The sequence below is a fragment of the Ipomoea nil genome, unplaced genomic scaffold (genome assembly GCF_001879475.1).
Source record: "Ipomoea nil cultivar Tokyo-kokei standard unplaced genomic scaffold, Asagao_1.1 scaffold0761, whole genome shotgun sequence".
Taxonomy (NCBI): domain Eukaryota; kingdom Viridiplantae; phylum Streptophyta; class Magnoliopsida; order Solanales; family Convolvulaceae; genus Ipomoea; species Ipomoea nil.
In genome coordinates, this window is record NW_017617189.1 from 1,898,757 (window position 1) to 1,916,660 (window position 17,904).

General features: G+C 35.4%; 3 protein-coding genes across 6 annotated transcripts; 2 read left to right on the top strand and 1 right to left on the bottom strand.

Moving 5' to 3' along the window:
- The first annotated feature begins 3,423 nt into the window (after positions 1 to 3,423).
- Positions 3,424 to 6,337, top strand: LOC109176909 (E3 ubiquitin-protein ligase ATL9-like). Of its 3 annotated transcripts, none has more exons than XR_002053485.1 (4): positions 3,424 to 4,028; positions 5,018 to 5,115; positions 5,660 to 6,145; positions 6,254 to 6,298. XR_002053485.1 is itself a non-coding variant. In XM_019326318.1 (4 exons), the coding sequence occupies exons 2-4, from the start codon at positions 3,867 to 3,869 to the stop codon at positions 6,072 to 6,074; spliced, it is 675 nt and encodes a 224-aa protein (XP_019181863.1). In that variant the 5' UTR covers positions 3,424 to 3,746; positions 3,803 to 3,866; the 3' UTR covers positions 6,075 to 6,337. The 3 variants fall into 3 exon arrangements, 2 of the variants coding, with proteins under 2 accessions (XP_019181863.1, XP_019181862.1); XM_019326318.1 differs by having other exon boundaries at positions 3,424 to 3,746; positions 3,803 to 4,028; positions 5,660 to 6,337; XM_019326317.1 differs by having other exon boundaries at positions 5,660 to 6,337.
- A 2,540-nt stretch (positions 6,338 to 8,877) lies between these two features.
- On the top strand, positions 8,878 to 12,813 carry LOC109176908 (pentatricopeptide repeat-containing protein At4g14050, mitochondrial-like). 2 transcript variants are annotated; one of them, XM_019326316.1, is made up of 3 exons: positions 8,878 to 11,874; positions 11,981 to 12,050; positions 12,252 to 12,813. In XM_019326316.1, the coding sequence occupies exon 1, from the start codon at positions 8,960 to 8,962 to the stop codon at positions 11,705 to 11,707; it is 2,748 nt and encodes a 915-aa protein (XP_019181861.1). In that variant the 5' UTR covers positions 8,878 to 8,959; the 3' UTR covers positions 11,708 to 11,874; positions 11,981 to 12,050; positions 12,252 to 12,813. The 2 variants fall into 2 exon arrangements, with proteins under 2 accessions (XP_019181861.1, XP_019181860.1); XM_019326315.1 differs by lacking the exon at positions 12,252 to 12,813 and having other exon boundaries at positions 11,981 to 12,066.
- Positions 12,814 to 13,201: 388 nt separating this feature from the next.
- LOC109176910 (MKI67 FHA domain-interacting nucleolar phosphoprotein) lies at positions 13,202 to 17,493 on the bottom strand. Its single transcript, XM_019326320.1, has 8 exons — positions 17,366 to 17,493; positions 16,277 to 16,391; positions 16,118 to 16,173; positions 15,456 to 15,503; positions 15,253 to 15,350; positions 14,310 to 14,379; positions 14,060 to 14,170; positions 13,202 to 13,488 (listed from the first exon to the last, which is right to left on the bottom strand). The coding sequence occupies exons 1-8, from the start codon at positions 17,408 to 17,410 to the stop codon at positions 13,438 to 13,440; spliced, it is 594 nt and encodes a 197-aa protein (XP_019181865.1). The 5' UTR covers positions 17,411 to 17,493; the 3' UTR covers positions 13,202 to 13,437.
- Positions 17,494 to 17,904: the final 411 nt, after the last annotated feature.

Here is a 17,904-nt window from a genome sequence, read left to right on the forward strand (position 1 = left end):
GATCATATAGCTTACATAGTTTGTATTAAGAATCGGCATTTCCTCTGTCATACTAGTTGTGATTAAATATTAAAATATTTTCAATTTAAATTGTATTAAAGAAACAATAAAAATGTCACGATTACACATATTTTGATTGTTTGATAATTCGATTGCATGCTTTTTAAGTTCAGTGATCCAATTGCATAAAAGTGATAAGTTCGGTGACTTATTCCTAATTTTAATGTCAACTTTACCTATGAATTAATTAAATACATGCATAGTATAACATTTTTCTTTGCCCCTTAATATTAAAAATATTTTTAAATAAAATTATTATTTACTCCAATGTACTACATTAACCCATAGGTATGTATAAGAAGTTGCAATCTCTTCTAATTTAATAAGATGTCTCTTGTTGACAATAAAGAACTGAAGAAAGAAAACAAAAAATATTTACTTGTAGATTTCTCTAATTTAAAAACATAAAATGAAGAATAAAAATTGAAAAACGTGAAATTTGAAAATTGGAAAATTAGAAGTAAATTCATCTTAATTTTTTGTTAAACTAAAATTGACTTTTAGTAGTAAAATAAGTATGTCTTGACAACTTGATTTGAGATTATCATTATATTCAAAGGATAACTAATTTCAATCTTATAAAAAATCGAACATATCACATCAAATTAAAAAAATCATGACATTTTTGTAATTATCATCAATATTACCATGCAACTTTTAATCATATAATGAGTCCATGTCATTGACTATGCACACAAAGGATTCATCTTCACATTTCTACCAATTTGGGGAGCCCAATGGCGTAAACTCTAATCTAAGAGCTCTAAGGCTGAACTTATCCCTGCAAATATCTCTCACTCTCAAAAATGCGTCCCACTTTCACATCATCTCATTTGCAAATCATCTACTATTCACACTACATCCCTGTAAATCCAATCAACATTCAAATGTGGACCCCAATTTTACATCACTTTAAAAAAATTAATATTTTTTCTTAATAAATATTATTTTGTCTTCAACATTATTTATTTATATCAATATATAAACAATATTTAAATATTAAATATAACAAATTTGAAAATAACTAATTACGTATGTATGTATTAATGGAAAAACTAATTATATGTATTAATGAATTAATTTTCATATATTAATGAATGTACGTATATCAATCTTACAAAAAAATGTATGTATATCAACATAAATTTTAGACACGTAATTTTAATGAATTTATTTTAAAAAATAATTTAAGAAATTATTCGTATTATGTATGGTATATAACTGAGTGCATATTATACCACGATTTAATTAAATTGTAAAACTAAACCTCAAATGAACCTTACAAATTCAAAGTAATTGAATTCAAAAAATTATTACATATTAAATAAATAAATAAATTATGGCAAAACAAACTACACAAATAAAACCAAAAAAACCAAAAAAAAAAAAAAAAAAAAAAAAAAAAAAAAAAAAGTGGTTAAAAATAAACTAAATTAAACAAACAAATTAAAAATTTAAAAAAAAAAAAGGTTCAAAAAGCTGTCGCGTTCGGTTGAAAATTTGCAATCCTAGTTACTATAAAAAAAATAATAAAAATAAAAAAGGAAACACACATGGCAACTTTCGACATCAGCTTGCAAAGCCCCTCTTGACTGAGATAATCTCAACCTAACTCCAAGATGTTGTTAGTGAAAGTTACACTCCCACCCTACCGCTAGAATACTTACTTTAGGTCAGGTGGTTTACCACATAAGCTAACTTGAGTGGCGGAGTGATATAATTTGGGAAAATACTATATGTACTCTCATTTTCTATTCTCAACTTTTACTCTCGCACACAAAATCTTGATGTAGACACTTGTATTGGAACTCAAATAAAAAATGTAGGAGTTCTACTACATTTACTTCTAAATTCTACTCCCTCACTTTTACTCCAGGATGTAGCAAACAATGATTCGGTATTTTTATCATGTGGGGTCCCAGGAAAAGTGTCTACATTAATAATTTGTGAAAGTAGAAGTTGAGAGTAATAAATGAGAGTTCATATAGTATTTTTCTAAAAGTAGTTTATCAGTGCCCGCAACATCAAGGATTAAAATTTATAGAGTAAGATTTGAGAGTCCATGTCGTATGTAGAACTCTATAATTTGCGTTATGAAAATCTATTTTCATCACCTTTTAAGATTACAGGGGTCTCTTATAGATGGTTGCTCTTTTTTTTTTTTTTTTTTTTAAATCTCTATTTCTCTTCCACATGGACTTTTACAAGGCTTTGGTTGGAAGGAAAGAATTAAGAAAGAAAGGAATTGTAATTTGGTGGAAAAAAAAGGTAGAAATAAAGTTGGAATTCAAATTACATTGTTTGGTATGGAGAATTAAAATTATTGGGAATGAGAAGAGAAGAAGTGTTATAAAGACTAAAATATTCATGTGTAATAATAATACTAAGAAAGAGTTAATACTAGCCAAGGCCCCTCGAGTATAGTGGTTCCACCATCTATGGTCCTAAACTTTCGAATCAGCCCTCCCAGGTCCTCAATGTTTCAAAAATGACCATAAACCTCAAGGGTCAAATAGGTCATTCAACTACACACCAAATTGCAATTAGGTCACTGAACTAAAAAACATTACAATTGGGTCACTAAACAATATAAATTCATACAATTTAAACTAAAATGACTTGTTTACCTGTTAATATGCTGACATGTTGGTTACTGTATTTAAAAATAATTTTTTAAATTTTATTTTAATAATTTTAAATAAAATACCGGAGTAATTATTTTGAAATTATTTAAAAAAAAAAATTTTGTCTGGCCGTAGATGAAGGGGTCCCCTTTCGTCTCCATGGCCGACTGGACAGAGACGAAGCGGACGAAGGAGATCGTTTCGTCTCCGAGCCATGGAGGTTTTTTTATTAAAAAATTAAAATAATTATTTTATTTAAAATTATTAAAATAAAATTTTAAAAATTATTTTTAAATAAAGAAAGTGACACGCCAGCATATTAACATGTAAATAATTAGGTTAAATTGCATGAATTTGCGTTGTTTAGTGACCCAATTGTAATTTTTTGAGTTCATTAGTCTAATTGCAATTTGGTATGTAGTTGAATGGCTTATTTAATCCATATTCCTAATATACTAATAATAATTAAGGGTAAAAAGTATTTTTTCATTGTGCAGTCAAACACAGGAAAGGAAAATGACTTCTGAAAAATGACTCATTTTTCCGAAGTCATTTTTCGAGTTTCCAAACAAACCCTAAATTGCAATTCATATGGGAGGGTATAAATTACAATTCAACAAAATGAGGGAATTATAATTAAATCTTCTAACCAAACACCTTATTTCGGGTGGTCAAAGAATTCTATTGTAATTGAATTGCAACTATATCTCACCAAACGCTCATTACTTGTTTAGAAGGGGTTGACTAGCTCAAGTATCGCCTATCACTGTCATTTGCTCTTTTTTCTTGATTCTAAATGCAAACTTGCAAGCTTCGATGCCTGTATAAATCGTCTATGTGCACATACCTGCAGACAAAGGATGTCAGAGGGGGAGCGGGGAAAAGAGATTTATTATGTATGGAGAGTCTGAGGGTAGGTGAGGGAGAATCTCTGCAATCTTCAAGACTGCATTTCTGGAAATGGGTTGTAGAACTGTAGAAGAGTAGTGAACTTTGGTGGTCTGGGTACAAATTTTCAGGAAAAAAAATGTATAAAAAATGTGGTTTTTAGAGAGTGGGAGTGGAAAAAAAAAAATGCTGCCTTTGAAGATTTCATGTGATTTACAGTAGATTATACAAATTGGGGAGACAGTAGCCTTAGCAAAGAACTGATTTTTATTATTTTTCTTGAGAATCTTGAAAATGGTGTCCTCGGGGATAAATGTAGTGATGACAGTGATAGGGTTTGTATTGAGTGCCATGTTCATAGTTTTTGTATGCACAAGGCTAATCTGTGCAAGAATTCTATTGCACTCTACTAGGCGGCGATCTGTAGCCATAGCTTCTAGATCTGATCTCAGCATTGTAAGCTCCTTATTCTTATCTTATTTAGCTCTGCAATGCTCTTCTTTTCGATTTATACAATGCCCTGTTTGTCTGTCATTTTTGGTTCTGTTTCCACTTTGATTTTGGTAGTACATATGTGATTACAACTGCAGTTTTGCTTGATTTGGTTGTTTGGAAGGAGTATCTAAATCAAACTTGGTATGCATATAGTTCTTGTTTCTTTTTTTGGGTGATGAGGGAAACCCGCACCCAGGTTTGCGCTGGGTAAACCCCGCCTTGTGGCCTTAGTAGGTAAAGGATTACAAGGAGGTAAAGGTGACGCGGGAAACCCCTACCCACTACCAAGAGTGTGCATTGGGTAAACCCTGCCTTGTGACCTTAGCCGGTAAAGGACTACAAAGAGGTAAAGGTGACGAGGGAAACCCATATCCACTACCAAGAGTGTGCATTGGGTAAACCCCGCCTTGTGACCTTAGCGGGTAAAGGACTACAAAGAGGTAAAGGTGACGAGGGAAACCCGTACCCACTACCAAGGGTGTACACCGGGTAAACCCCGCCTTGTGGCCTTAGCCAGTAAATCAGCATAGATTACCCATAGCTGACCGGCTCAAATCAAGATGGTTGAGATTCAAACTCGTGACCTTGTGGTTACAAGTTTGTATCCTTAGCCAACTTGGTTGAGGTTACCCCATGATTCTTGTTTCTTGATTTGGTCATTGATGTGTTTGTTGATTTGTTCAAGAAAGTATTGTGGTTGTTTTTGGAAACTTTTTTGTGGGGTTTTTTGTTATGATTTTTGCCATTTCCATCTTATTCCTTCACATTCTAGTGGTAATCTATTCATACTAGATTGTACTTGGTTGGTCTTTTTTTGGTTAATTGTATGGATTTCTTCCTATTACTACTTGCAATAATTTGAGGATATATAGCTGTGTTTGTGTAACTAAGCACAAGAGTTTGTCGTGTTGATTAGTTCGCCTAACATCCTTCCTTCTACTGTTTCACAGTTAGAGCGTGGTTTGCATGGTCTTAAGCCTCTCGACATAAGCAGCTTCCCTACAAAGAAGTTCGGTGATGCATTCTTTACCTCCAAAGAAGATGCTCAGTAAGTTATTACTTGTTTCCAAATTGACGGCTTTTCTTAGCTATGAGTGTACGCTTTTGCTTCTATCTGTCTTTCTTCAATTATTTATTTGGTCTAGGCACGAAAGAGTATGTTCACCTTATGGTTAGCCTGTGGATAGTGTATATATAGACGTGTTTTCCCCTTCGATTGTATAAAGTTAAAGAGCATTACTCTTAATATTAGACTTTCTTTAAGCTTCTCTCCGGGGCTTTCCTTCCACAACTGGAATCCTTTTATCGTTATGATTTTGAGAACCGAACTTGTTATTAGCGACTACAACTTGTTGAGCATATAACCATTAATGTGCAATCCAACTATCAGCTTAGGCTTTTAGTTGAGATGGAGCACATGCTTTAATTTGGTATCAGAGCCAGACCAAAGGTTATGATTTTAGTTGAGATGGAGCACATGCTTTAATTTCTTCATATGTACTTATTCCCTTTTGTTCTGCCATCTTAAAAACGTGTTACCAGGCTAGTAGTAAAACCGTCACTCTCTAATTGTGTTAATTGTATTATTGTAGATGCACGGTTTGCCTGGCGGATTACGACAGCGAGGATACATTACGCATCTTGCCACTGTGTGCACACTATTTCCACGTGTCGTGTATCGACATCTGGCTGCAGCAGCACTCCACATGCCCGGTCTGTCGAATTTCCCTGCTGCTCCAAGGCACCGACAAAAAGCGGGTTAGTATGCAACCCATGTTCAGCTCAGCCGTGCGGTCTCAATGTGGCGTGTTGTCCATGTTCAGTTCATCGAGGTCGCACGGGAGCCAGAGAACGAGCCCCGCGGCGACAGAAGAGTGGCGGCATCTGTGCGAGAGCGGGAGGGTTGGAGGTGGAGAAGACGAATCCTCCGTCGTCTTGGCTCGAGGCATCCAACAGGTAACAAAAGGTGAAGAAAATAAAGAGGTGGAGAGCCCATCCAGTGTTTAAGTTATATCAAGATTTGTGTTGGGGCTTTATGTACATATTAGAAGTGGACTGTGGTGAGTTTTGTTTGAGTTTTTTTGGTTGCCCAAAGGTATCCCTTCAGCCGATAGCCAGAAGACTAATCCCCTGAAACGGTCAGCACACTAAGTGGTAGGGGACTAGCCAAATGGTTTGATCCATTCACATGAGTGGTTTAAGATGATATTTCAAGCAGGCTGAGAGTCATAGATAATAATGTCCATTTTGCCCCTCCCACCCACCCACCCCCGAGGTCCCTCCTTCCCCATTAAGTATGTAGGAATATATATGTATGTTTCATGGTATTGGTTGATCATAAATGGATGAGAATTGAGAAGGAAGCCTTCAATGAGTCAGATTCATGGTGAGTTTCTGCTTTGCCCTCAATCATTGATATGTTAAGTAGATACTGGGTTCTTTCTTTCTTTCTTTTTTGGAAAAAAATAGCATTTTCAGTGTTGTATTTATATGAAATAATGATTTCGGACTCTCAATTGTTTACGTGAGTATTATTGGTCATTCAATTTTATTTTTGTATTGCAAGTGTAGAGCCTATTAATTAAATAGGGATAGAATTGTAATTTAAAATTCTAAACTATTAAAATCTCCATTAACAAATTGATGAACTAAAATTTTGAGTTGTCAAAATCACCACATTGTAAAAAGAGGGATCAAATCATCACTTTGTAAAAAGAGTTCTACTATATATACTCTCAAATCTTATTCTTTCAATTTTATTTTTTGATGCGACGGACTCTGATAAATTATTTATTTTATATGGGTCTCAATATAAGTGTCTACATCAAAGTTTTGTGTATAGAAATAAAAATTAAGAGTAAAAAATAAAAATACATATAACATTTTCCTTGTAAAAATTGAGATCGAAATTGGTATTTTGTATAATTAAATATATGATGAAAAACATTATTTACCATTTAATTCTTTTTAATAACATATGAACAAAAAAGCTACAAGACTATAAACTAAACCAATGATGGAGATATTATATCTGCCAAGGTGTCAATCCATATACCATAAACAAGGGTTTACAGTGCAGTGTAGAGTTTGATACATATGTATATATCTTTTATTGTTTTTTTTTTTTGAATGCTACTAGCTCTGTTACATTGTAGTATCTGTTCATATACTTTCTCAACCTACTGAAACACAAAGAGCTAATAACGCCTCCACTGAGGCTCAAACTTACAATCTTCTAAATGGAAGTCCAACCCGGATACCATTAGACCACATAGTCCTGGTATATATCTTTTATTGTTAATTTTTGTCTCTTCTGTTATGAAATTTTATATCTTAAAAGTATGAATTCTGTACTTAAAACAAATTAGTAATTGTGTCTTGTGTTGTGAAATTTGTGTCTATAAACACAAATTATATACCTAAATCACATTTGAAAAATAAGTAAATATATAACATGTGTATGTGTCGTATGCGGTGATTTTTTATGTCTTATGTTATGAAAATTTATACCTTACAAATATGAATTATATACTTCATCATTTCGATCAAGAGTTTATAATACTATGTAAACCATGGTATGCCATAAGGTCTTAACCCAAAAACCAAAACGATAGGGCGTATAGGTCAAGAGTCAACCTCAAGGTTGGCCCGAGTGGGTCTACTCACTCAGTCACTCTACTGAGATGCAAATTAGGTCGGCATGAGCTCTCGATGGCAAATTATAGTGTGGATTGTGGTCCACGCAGTTGCGTGGATCACTGTCCAAAATGGTGTAGTTGAATTTTATGAGTTAGAACAATGTACTTTATAAGTTAAGATAATGTACTTTATGTGTTAGAATAATGAAACTTCTGAGGTAATATAATGTATTTTATGAGTTAAAATAATCTACTATGTACATTATACGTTATAAAAATGTATGTTGTTACGGGTTGCGTAAAAAAAATAATTGTGCGAAACGATGTCGTTTTTTTACCCACGCAATAACTATTGAGATTTGACAGCAAAGGCGAGGTGGCAAATTATTGTGTGGACCACGGGCCAAAACGATGTCGTTTTGATGTTTTAAAAAAATTCCTTGCCTATTTCACGCTTGTGTTAAAATAATGAACATTTTGGGATAAGAAAATATATTTTATAAGTTAGAATAATGTACTTTATGTGTTAGAATAATGAACTTTATATGTATATGAGAATTTAAAATAGGAAAATGTTTTATTCCCCTCATAAATTTTCTTTCCATTACTTTACCTTTTGATGTAACTTCTCTTAAATTAAAAATATATATATATATTAAAAATTATTTAAACTTCCGCCTAGTCCATAACAACTTACTCGGCGTCTAGGTGGCCGATCGCCTAGAACGGTGATTCCATCGAATTTCTAGGCAGCTGATCGCTGCCTAGCGCCTAGGTGCGATTTTTGCAACCTTGCCCACCACTAATAAAAAATAATATTTAATTACCAATTGTATATTTTCATGTCACGAGAGGATTGGAAGGAAAAAATATAAGAGGTATCAACTATCTAGTATTATTCCTTGAAATAAAAGTAAATGTCAGCTAAGGTCCTCCGAATTTGATAATTTCACTAACTTTAATCCTAAACTTTCAAATTAATCATCCGTGATCCTCTGAATTTTGAATTCGACCTGCCATAATCCTTCTGTTCACATATGTCGTCTGCTATGTGAAAGTAATAACAAAAAGTCTTTTTATTTCAACCTAACCAAAACAAATCATTTCCCTTAAAAAAAAAAAAAAAAAAAAAACTGTAGAACTATTTTAATCTTTTACCGCCCAGACACCCCCTTAACGCCCGCCATAACTGTGCGCACCACCACCTCAAAAATTCAGCAGCGAGAACCAAACGCAGGGCAAAGACATCCTCCGATGAATGGTTTCCTTTGCAGACTCAACCGCTCTATCTCCACTCTGACCTACTACTATCCAAACTATCTTTTCCCATGCAACAAGCAAATACAAGATTTCTTCCGGCGTGGCCAAGTCGGCGATGCCCGACGCCTGTTCGACGGAATGCCTCAACGGGACTCCGTCACGTGGAACTCCATGATTTCTGGCTACTGTGACAACAGCCGCGTCGATGATGCAAGATCCCTTTTCGATGCTTTCCAAGGCAAGAATGTGCGGACTTGGACCTCGATGCTGTCTGGGTACGCGAAAGCTGGAAGAATTTATGAGGCCGTCTTGATTTTCGATGCCATGCCGGAGAGGAACATTGTCTCCTATAATGCAATGCTTAGTGGGTACTTGCAGAACGGGGAAGTCGAGAGTGCGAGGAAGTTGTTTGATGCCATGAGTGATCGGAATATAGCTTCTTGGAATTGTATGATCACGGGGTACTGCAGGGTGTGTTGGATGCGCGAGGCACGCCAGGTGTTTGATGTTATGCCGGAGAGGAATGAAGTTTCGTATATGGTTATGATTTCTGGGTATGCCGAAGTGAGTGAGTACGAGGAAGCATGGAGGTTAGTTTTAGATATGCACAGGCGAGGTGAGGTGAGACCAGACCAGCAAATATTCTTGGCAGTGCTGTCTGTGATCTCGGGATTGGATGATGATGATGTGGGGTTGGTTACATACTTTCTGCCACTTCCATTGAAGTTGGGATACAGCAATGATGTTGTGGTGGGAACTGCGATTCTCAATACCTTCAAACGAATTGGGAGTTCGGATTTGGCATTTAAGTTTTTCGATGATATGCCAGAGAAGAATGATTACACTTGGAGCACGATGATTTCGGCTTTCTCCCATTGTGGAAGGTTGGAAGATGCCATTCTGTTGTACAGACAATGTCCCCAAAAGAATGTCGGGACGCAGACAGCAATGATGAGTGCTTATGCCCAAAATGGAAGGTTGGTTGAGGCAAGACGCATATTTGACGCCATCAAGAACCCCCAGAATGTTCTTACCTGGAATGCCCTGCTTGCTGGATATATACAAAATGGGATGGTTGAGGATGCTAGGGAGTTCTTTCTCCGAATGCCCGCAAGGGATATGGCTTCTTGGGGAACAATGGTTTCTGGGCTTGTGCAGAATGGAGATAACAAAGAAGCTTTGGAGGTGATTGGTGAGATGCACAGATTGGGAATCATTCCCAATCATTCAAGTTTAACTAGCGCCCTTTCTGCTTGTGCCAACATTGGAAACATTGAAATGGGCAAACAGATACACTCTCTAACTATTAAATCGGGGTGCCAGTTCAATTCATTTATCGGGAATGGATTGATAAACATGTATGCTAAATGCAAGAATACAGAAGATTTTTCTCGGGCATTTGACATAATGAAAGTCAGGGATACGGTCTCTTGGAACTCACTGATCACCGGCCTTTCAGAGAACTGGAGGCTGAGTGACGCCGTTGAAGTATTCCAGAGGATGCCAAACCACAATGTTGTGTCCTGGACTGCTTTAATATCCGCTTATGTCCAAGCCGAACAAGGAGAAGTTGCTTTCCGGTTATTCCTCGAAATGCTTAACAATGGAATAAAACCAAGTGAACCGACTGTTACCAGCCTACTGAGTGCAAGTGGGAGCCTTGGTGCTACAAAATTAGGGGAACAAATTCATGCATTAGCTTATAAGCTCGGACTGAATTTGCGCCTATTTGTTGGTAACACGCTTATAACCATGTATTTCAAGTGTGGGTCTCATGACGGATTTCAGGTTTTCGAGGATATGTATGAACGGGATGTCATCACTTGGAATGCTATTTTAACTGGATGTGCCCAAAATGGATTGGGCAGAGAAGCCATCCATATATTTGAGAAAATGAAGCGTGAATTCGAGGTTATTCCTAACCAAATAACTTTTCTTCAGCTACTGAGTGCTTGCAGCCATTCAGGGTTAGTGGATGAAGGTTTGAAATATTTCGATTCAATGAGCCAAGATTACGGGATTAGGCCATTAATAAATCACTATACCGCTATGGTTGATCTTCTTGGGCGGGCCGGACGACTCTCTGAAGCTGAATCACTTGTAAACAACATGCCTATGAAGCCTGATACTGTGATTTTGGATGCTCTTCTTGCTGCTTGTAAAAAGCACAGTAACATGAACCTTGGCAGGAGAGTTGCAGAGAGGTTGTTTCAGATGGGTGCAAAAGAATCTGGAGCTTATGTCTTGCTATCAAACATATATGCTTCTCAAGGCATGTGGGAAAAAGTGCAGAAAGTACGCAGCGCAATGTTGAACCGGGAGGTAAACAAAGAACCGGGTTTCAGCTGGATCCATATCAAAGGTAACCTCCATTCTTTCGTTACTGGTAGTAGGATGCTTGAGCAGGTTGGCGAGATCTCTTCAATGTTAGAAGAGTTCTATATGCAGTTTAAATCAACAGGCTATGTGCCCGACACAAATTTTGTTATGCATGACGTGGATGAAGAGCAAAAGCAAATCGAGCTCCTGTACCACAGCGAAAAGATTGCTGTTGTGTTTGGCATCTTGAAAACACCGCATGGATCGCCCATTCAGATTATGAAGAACCTTCGCACCTGTGGTGACTGCCATAATTTCATGAAATTCATGTCCAAATTTACACAACGGAAGATTATAATTCGAGATGGTAATAGATTCCACCATTTCCAAAATGGATTGTGTTCTTGTGGAGATTACTGGTGATTGATTCTCGATTTCATGGGAGCAACTTTGATGAATCATGAATGTGCTGAAACCATGTTCATCAAAACAATCTGAGATACAAGAAGCTCGAGGTTGGTTTTGTGCAAAAACAAAACCTTTGCCTCATGTGCCTGTCAATCTGTCATGGATGTCATACAGCAACAAAGGTAGGTACACTATAAATGCATCATTATAGAGGATTGGTAGAGTTTTCACCACACAAATCAATATATCCATCCAATCTGTTTTTTTTTCGACCTTTACACGATACAGGTCTGGTGTTGTACGCTGTTCTACAAGTCGCCTTATAGTTTCCTGGGGAAGCTTATAGCATGGACTTATGGTATTTCTTGTTGGTTAAACTACATATTAAACTACACATTAAACTACAATTATAGCATTAAACTACAATTATAGCATCAATGGAAATAGGAGATTAGTTCCACTGAGCATCACTTATAATTGTAGCCTATTAATTGGACCATCTGAGTTTAATGCTATAATTAGCATCTGATGTAATAATAGTTCGATGGTCTAATTGTAGTTTAATAGGCTCCACCTCCGCCTGGAACTGTGAGAATCAACTCAGATGGGGCGAGGAAAGCCGCCTCCGGCCTAGCTAGTGCGGGTAGCCTCTTGCGAGATCACACGGGCACGTGGATGATGGGCTTTACGACAAAAATTGGCTTTGCCACCAGTTTCACGGCTGAACTCTGGGGGCTCCGTGAAGGTCTCCGTTTAGCAAACCACCACGGCTTCGACAAAGTGGAGGCAGAAACTGATTCGTTGGCGGTAGTTCAAGCCCTTAGCAAAAACACGGCGTCTCTCGTGGGGGCTGATGCTCTCATTATGGATTTTAAGACTCTTATGCATGGGTTTCATGCTTTTGAGCTCAAGCACATTCTTAGAGAAGGGAACCAGTGTGCTAATCATCTGGCTAACTTGGGTCAAGAATCTCCTTGGGGCACAAATATCCTCCGGCATCCACCCAAAGAGATCATCCAGTTGTTGAATCGTGACGCAAACAGCGTAGCTATGAGAAGATTTTATTAACTCCCGGGGCCTTTGGCCCTTCCCCCTACCAAAAAAAAGTTTAATGTGTAGTTGAGTAGCCTATTTGACCCTTATTCCTTACTTTTTTTAATACATCAAATATTTATTTTTAGACTTTGTGTACTGAATATTCTTTTCTAGATATAGTATCTGAAATAAACTTTTTGTACATTAAAAATTAATCTTAATCTTCAATATACTAAAACTATATTGCAATGTAGATCATGGTTCACAATATAATTTGCCCATAAAATATGTATAAACATTTTGATGTAGCTTCTTTTTTTCCCAATGTTTCCATGTGTCAATAATAATAAATGGAAATAGGAGATTAGTTATCATCAATTCCCTATTAATCTAGTTATTATTGACCAATGCTATTACTCATATTTTATTTATTTAAACAATAATAAATAAAAGACTTATGGGAAAAACTAATCCAACAAGAAACCAATAAATTTGGACCCCATTATAAAACCTACATAGCATTTGCATCCAAAAAAAATCATAGTTTTGAGTACAACTACTGGGCATACCGCCTGATCCAAATACAAAATTATATGGACCTATGCCAGGGATCTAGAAACAAGATACACAAAACTGTTTTGAAAAGGCCATTGCTTAAGCTTCCCATACTGCGCACAGATCCATACTTCAAATTGCCAAAAAAAAAAGTCCTAATCTTCATTAAATTTAATCTTCTTTGGAGCAGACTCAACGTAACCAACCTGCAAATGACACATCAGTTTAGAGAAAATGCAGAGTAGATTTTATTCACACAAGAGCTTTAAAACAATGCCGGAAGTAGAGATGCAATATGATTAAAGCATAAAATCCAAACAGTATAATCGAAGAAATAACTCAAAGAAATTGATCATTTCTTTAATGCCAACAGTACAATACTACTAAGGTCCTTCAAACAAATCACTATCTCCACTTCTCCAGTCCAGTACCCATCCGTTAGAACAACCACATAGGCAAAAATTTTCATCAAAATATCTTGTAATTATAAATCTTTTAAAGATAGCTTTCTGATGGGCCTAAAGTAATTCCATAGATTAAATGTTACCCAGAACAAGTTTAACAATCAGAATGGTATAGATAAATAAAAACAGTCAAGTTTTAGGAGGATTTTCAACAATTTTTTTTAGTAGCAATGCCTTGTATTATCTAATTCACATTAGATTCCTAAGAGATTGTATTCATTCATGTATGTTCCTGACCATTGACTTGTGCTGTGAACTAATAAGCATTATTTGCAACATCGGAGAAAAAAAAAAAAAGTTGAGGCGTTCTTACAATTTCTGGGCATTCATAATCTATACCAGCAGCTGCAATCTTCTTACGCCTCTTGCGATCCCGTTTCTTTATTCCTTCAACCAATTTCTTGTGCTCTTCCAATGTCCGTTCCTGAATATATTAATATAAGATCAAGAGCATATTTTTCAAAGATGCAATGCTATCATGTAATAAAGACAATTCTAGTAGAGTATTTGGAACACAAGTATTTGCTAGAACTACCAACAATTCTCTCCATGCTCTACCATACCTTGTTGTGAATCTTTCGTTGAATATTAACCCAGTCCAAAGGATTGTACCAACGGTTCACACCATTCCACCTAGAGAAAATTAAAAATTAAAAATAATAATCATGAGTTCCATGGCAGAAGGCAGAAAGGTGTTCTAGTCATTGAAAATATAGCTGAATATAACCATGTGTAAGGATGCATGAACACTATTTCAACACTAATCTTGTTGCAAATCCAACATGGAGACAAATCTTCAAACATGATAAAGTGTTGAATCATTTTGTTGAATAAGTATTTCCAATAAAGATGAGACAATAAGATTATAAGACAATCATTAAGAATGAAATTTATTACCATAACACCAGCAAAAACACAGCATAATGTGGCATATAATATCCAAAAGAAGCCACGGAGTTTAAACCACCTCACAGAAGAGAGTGTTGAGAAATATGGGTGGTATTTTTCCTTAAGTTGGCCACAAACTATCAGAGTAATAAGTTTTATTAGTACAACTTATCCTCCAATAAAGTTTTATTAGTACTAGGATCATAGGAGACCAACCATAATACTCCAAGGAAAAAAAAGTGATTGATAATACAAAAAGAAATCCATAGCACAAATTTTACTAAAGAAATGCATAGAGTTTCACATTTATTTAGAGTTTTACACCGGCCAGAAAAATTTTCACACTCAATTCGAGAATATTACTTGGTCCTCCATGTCACATAAATAGAACAAGTTTTTGTTTTTAATTGTTATTATTATTAGTAGTATTAGTTTGGATAATGTAAAATTCTATAGAAAGCACCACAGTGGTGCAAAACTGCAACTCAAGCACAGAGATAATACAGCTATGTAATGCAAAGAGCACTATAAGGCTAACAAATGTAGAACCCCCAATGCTAAACACAAAGTTTCCTACAACTGACATTTTTTAAAGGTGTCCAGAGAAGAGTCCCTTACAGTTTTGGATGAACACGTTCGGGTGGAACAAGTTGAACTTGCAAGACATGCTCAAACAATAGATAATTATGCATTGTTTCAGACACAATTTTTGCAACCTGCATTTACGATAAGAACCACCAGGAATAAGGAAAAGGATAAAGATGCTTTACAAATATGAGAATCTAGATGACTGAAAATTTGTTATGACAAAGTCAACCAACCTCAGGGGACTCAAATTCTATGAAGCCAAAATGCTTGGATTTTCCAGTCTGTAAAACATGTCACAATAACCACAAATATCAGTAAAGGAAATATCCACTTATAATACAGGAAATGAATAATTACATAAAACAGAGATTAAAGAACATTGCCAATGTGTAGAACAGTAATGAAAGTGGACATAGTCATGAAGTAAAACTTCTGAAGGGCCATTTTCATAAATTATTGAACAGGAAACTTGGTGCAAGCATTTCAGTTCCCAAACCTCAATTCTAATTTGACAGTTCATTCTTTCCCCAAGAGAAGACGGATGGAATTTAAATCAGATGAATGTAAAGTTACCCAGCCATCAGGGGCAAAAAACTCAATATTCTTAAATCTTAAATTCCTCTTTATTGTCTGATAACTCTTGCCGTTATTTTCACATGGCACAATCTTAAGATCTTTACAAAATCAAGAGAATTTTTAATATTGATGAACTAGATTTATCTTTAGAAATTGCTTTTAATCAATATTGCAAGTCAGTTTTGTGTGACACAAAACCATCCAACAAAAGTGCATGATAAAAAGCTTAAGGCATTAAGAACTGAGCTTTTAAAACAAAAGAACATTTTACTAAGCTAATTGTAAAGTAACAAATAAGCTGATAGTTAGAGAGCTCAACCTTCTTATTCCTAGCAATTCTAAGTCGCTTGATAGTACCAAATTGCTTAAAAAATCCTGCAAAAAATCATTGTATCATCTCAATATAACACTTCATACATAGATGCCATAAACACCCTATAATAAGCTCATAATCACATTAGAAAAGAGAAATACAAACCTTCCATTTCATTCTCATAAAATCCATGTGGAATTCTACCAATGTACAAAACTGTTGCTTTAGTGTCTCTTAGTTCAGTAACTGGAATCTTCCTTACTGGTCCACCTTCCAATGGCTAATTATTCACAAAGAAATACAAAATATTTAAATAATTAAGAAATCATTTTGAAATTAACCTTTTCTTTCAGTATATCCCCATTTTGCAAAAGTAAAGTGAAAAGCTTGGAAACATGAAGTGAAAAGGTTTCAAATAATATATATATATATATATATATATATATATATATATATATATATATATATAGTAGTCCGGAAGGTCAGGAATTAATGGACAAGATATAATCTAATCCAGTCACTGCAGATAACATTAAAATTTCAGAGATAGATGCAGTACAAGGAGCAGGATTGATCTCTGACCAGACATTAGCTACTAGCCCGCTAATACATAGCTTATAATTGGTTAGAATTAGAGATAAGGCAGGGAAATCCTACATTTGTTACTTTTAGATCAAAATTTATAATTCAGGAGTTTCCGGCCAGTCAAAAACAAAGACATCACAGTACCAAATCCACTGGAAATAGTCTCCATCTCTCTCAAACTCCCAGACTGCCGGCTACTGTCCAATTAATTAACGCACCCCAATCTGCCTATACAAGTTTGGTGGTATAGAAGAGCAAGGAAACAACTCTTTACAAATCAAGAGCATCCCAATTATTTTAACCAAAAAATAAAGAAGTAAAAAGCTCTCTCATTAAAGCAAAAAAACAAGAATCCTTCCTCATCCCGCAGTAACAATTCATGAAATTACTTCGCAACTCAAAATTACAGAGGGGTCAAAAGACAGTAACTAAAACTAAACATACGTTCTCCACACCATAACCTAATTGTTTTGCACCTAAATTGATATCCAACAAAGGTGCAGTCTAGCAGCAATAGAGCCACAAAATTTCTGAGATAGACTAAAAGTTTGCTCTTGCTTAGAAGTTTGTGTTACCACCATTTGACATAACCCTCCGGCAAACACTTTCGATTCTTTATCTAAATACAATAAAATTGATAAGCAGCAACAAAATTCGCGAACAACATACCAGAAAATCGGGAGCTTCATCCCTGGATTTCTTCACTGTCCTCATCAGATGCTCTGGTTTGGCGATATTGGAGAGATCGGCGCAAAGAGAAGTAGGGTTTTACGACATATAAGAAGGCGGCGATCGGCAGCAGGTCTTCTTTATTTCGTTCTTTTTTTTTTTTCCTTTTCTTTTTATATATGGCTTTTAAATTATTGCTCTAGGAACATGACTATGTGGTTTAATGGTATCCAGGTTGAACTTTCATTTGGAAGGTTGTGAGTTCAAGCCAGCTCTTTGTGTTTCGGTAAGTTGAGAAAGTATCCCTCAATATTTTAAGGAAAAAATGCAATTTAACCATCAAATTAAAAAAAAAAAAACAATTATAAATAGTTACGGAGTATTTTTTTTTTTTTTTTTACCTTAAACATTTGCTATAAAATACCGCGGTGTATTCAATCATAATTTTTGTAGACTTTACTTTTAAAATGATTAATTTTAATAAACTTTGATTGACTTTTCTAGGGTCGTTCAAAACTTTTTAAAACTTTATAAGACTA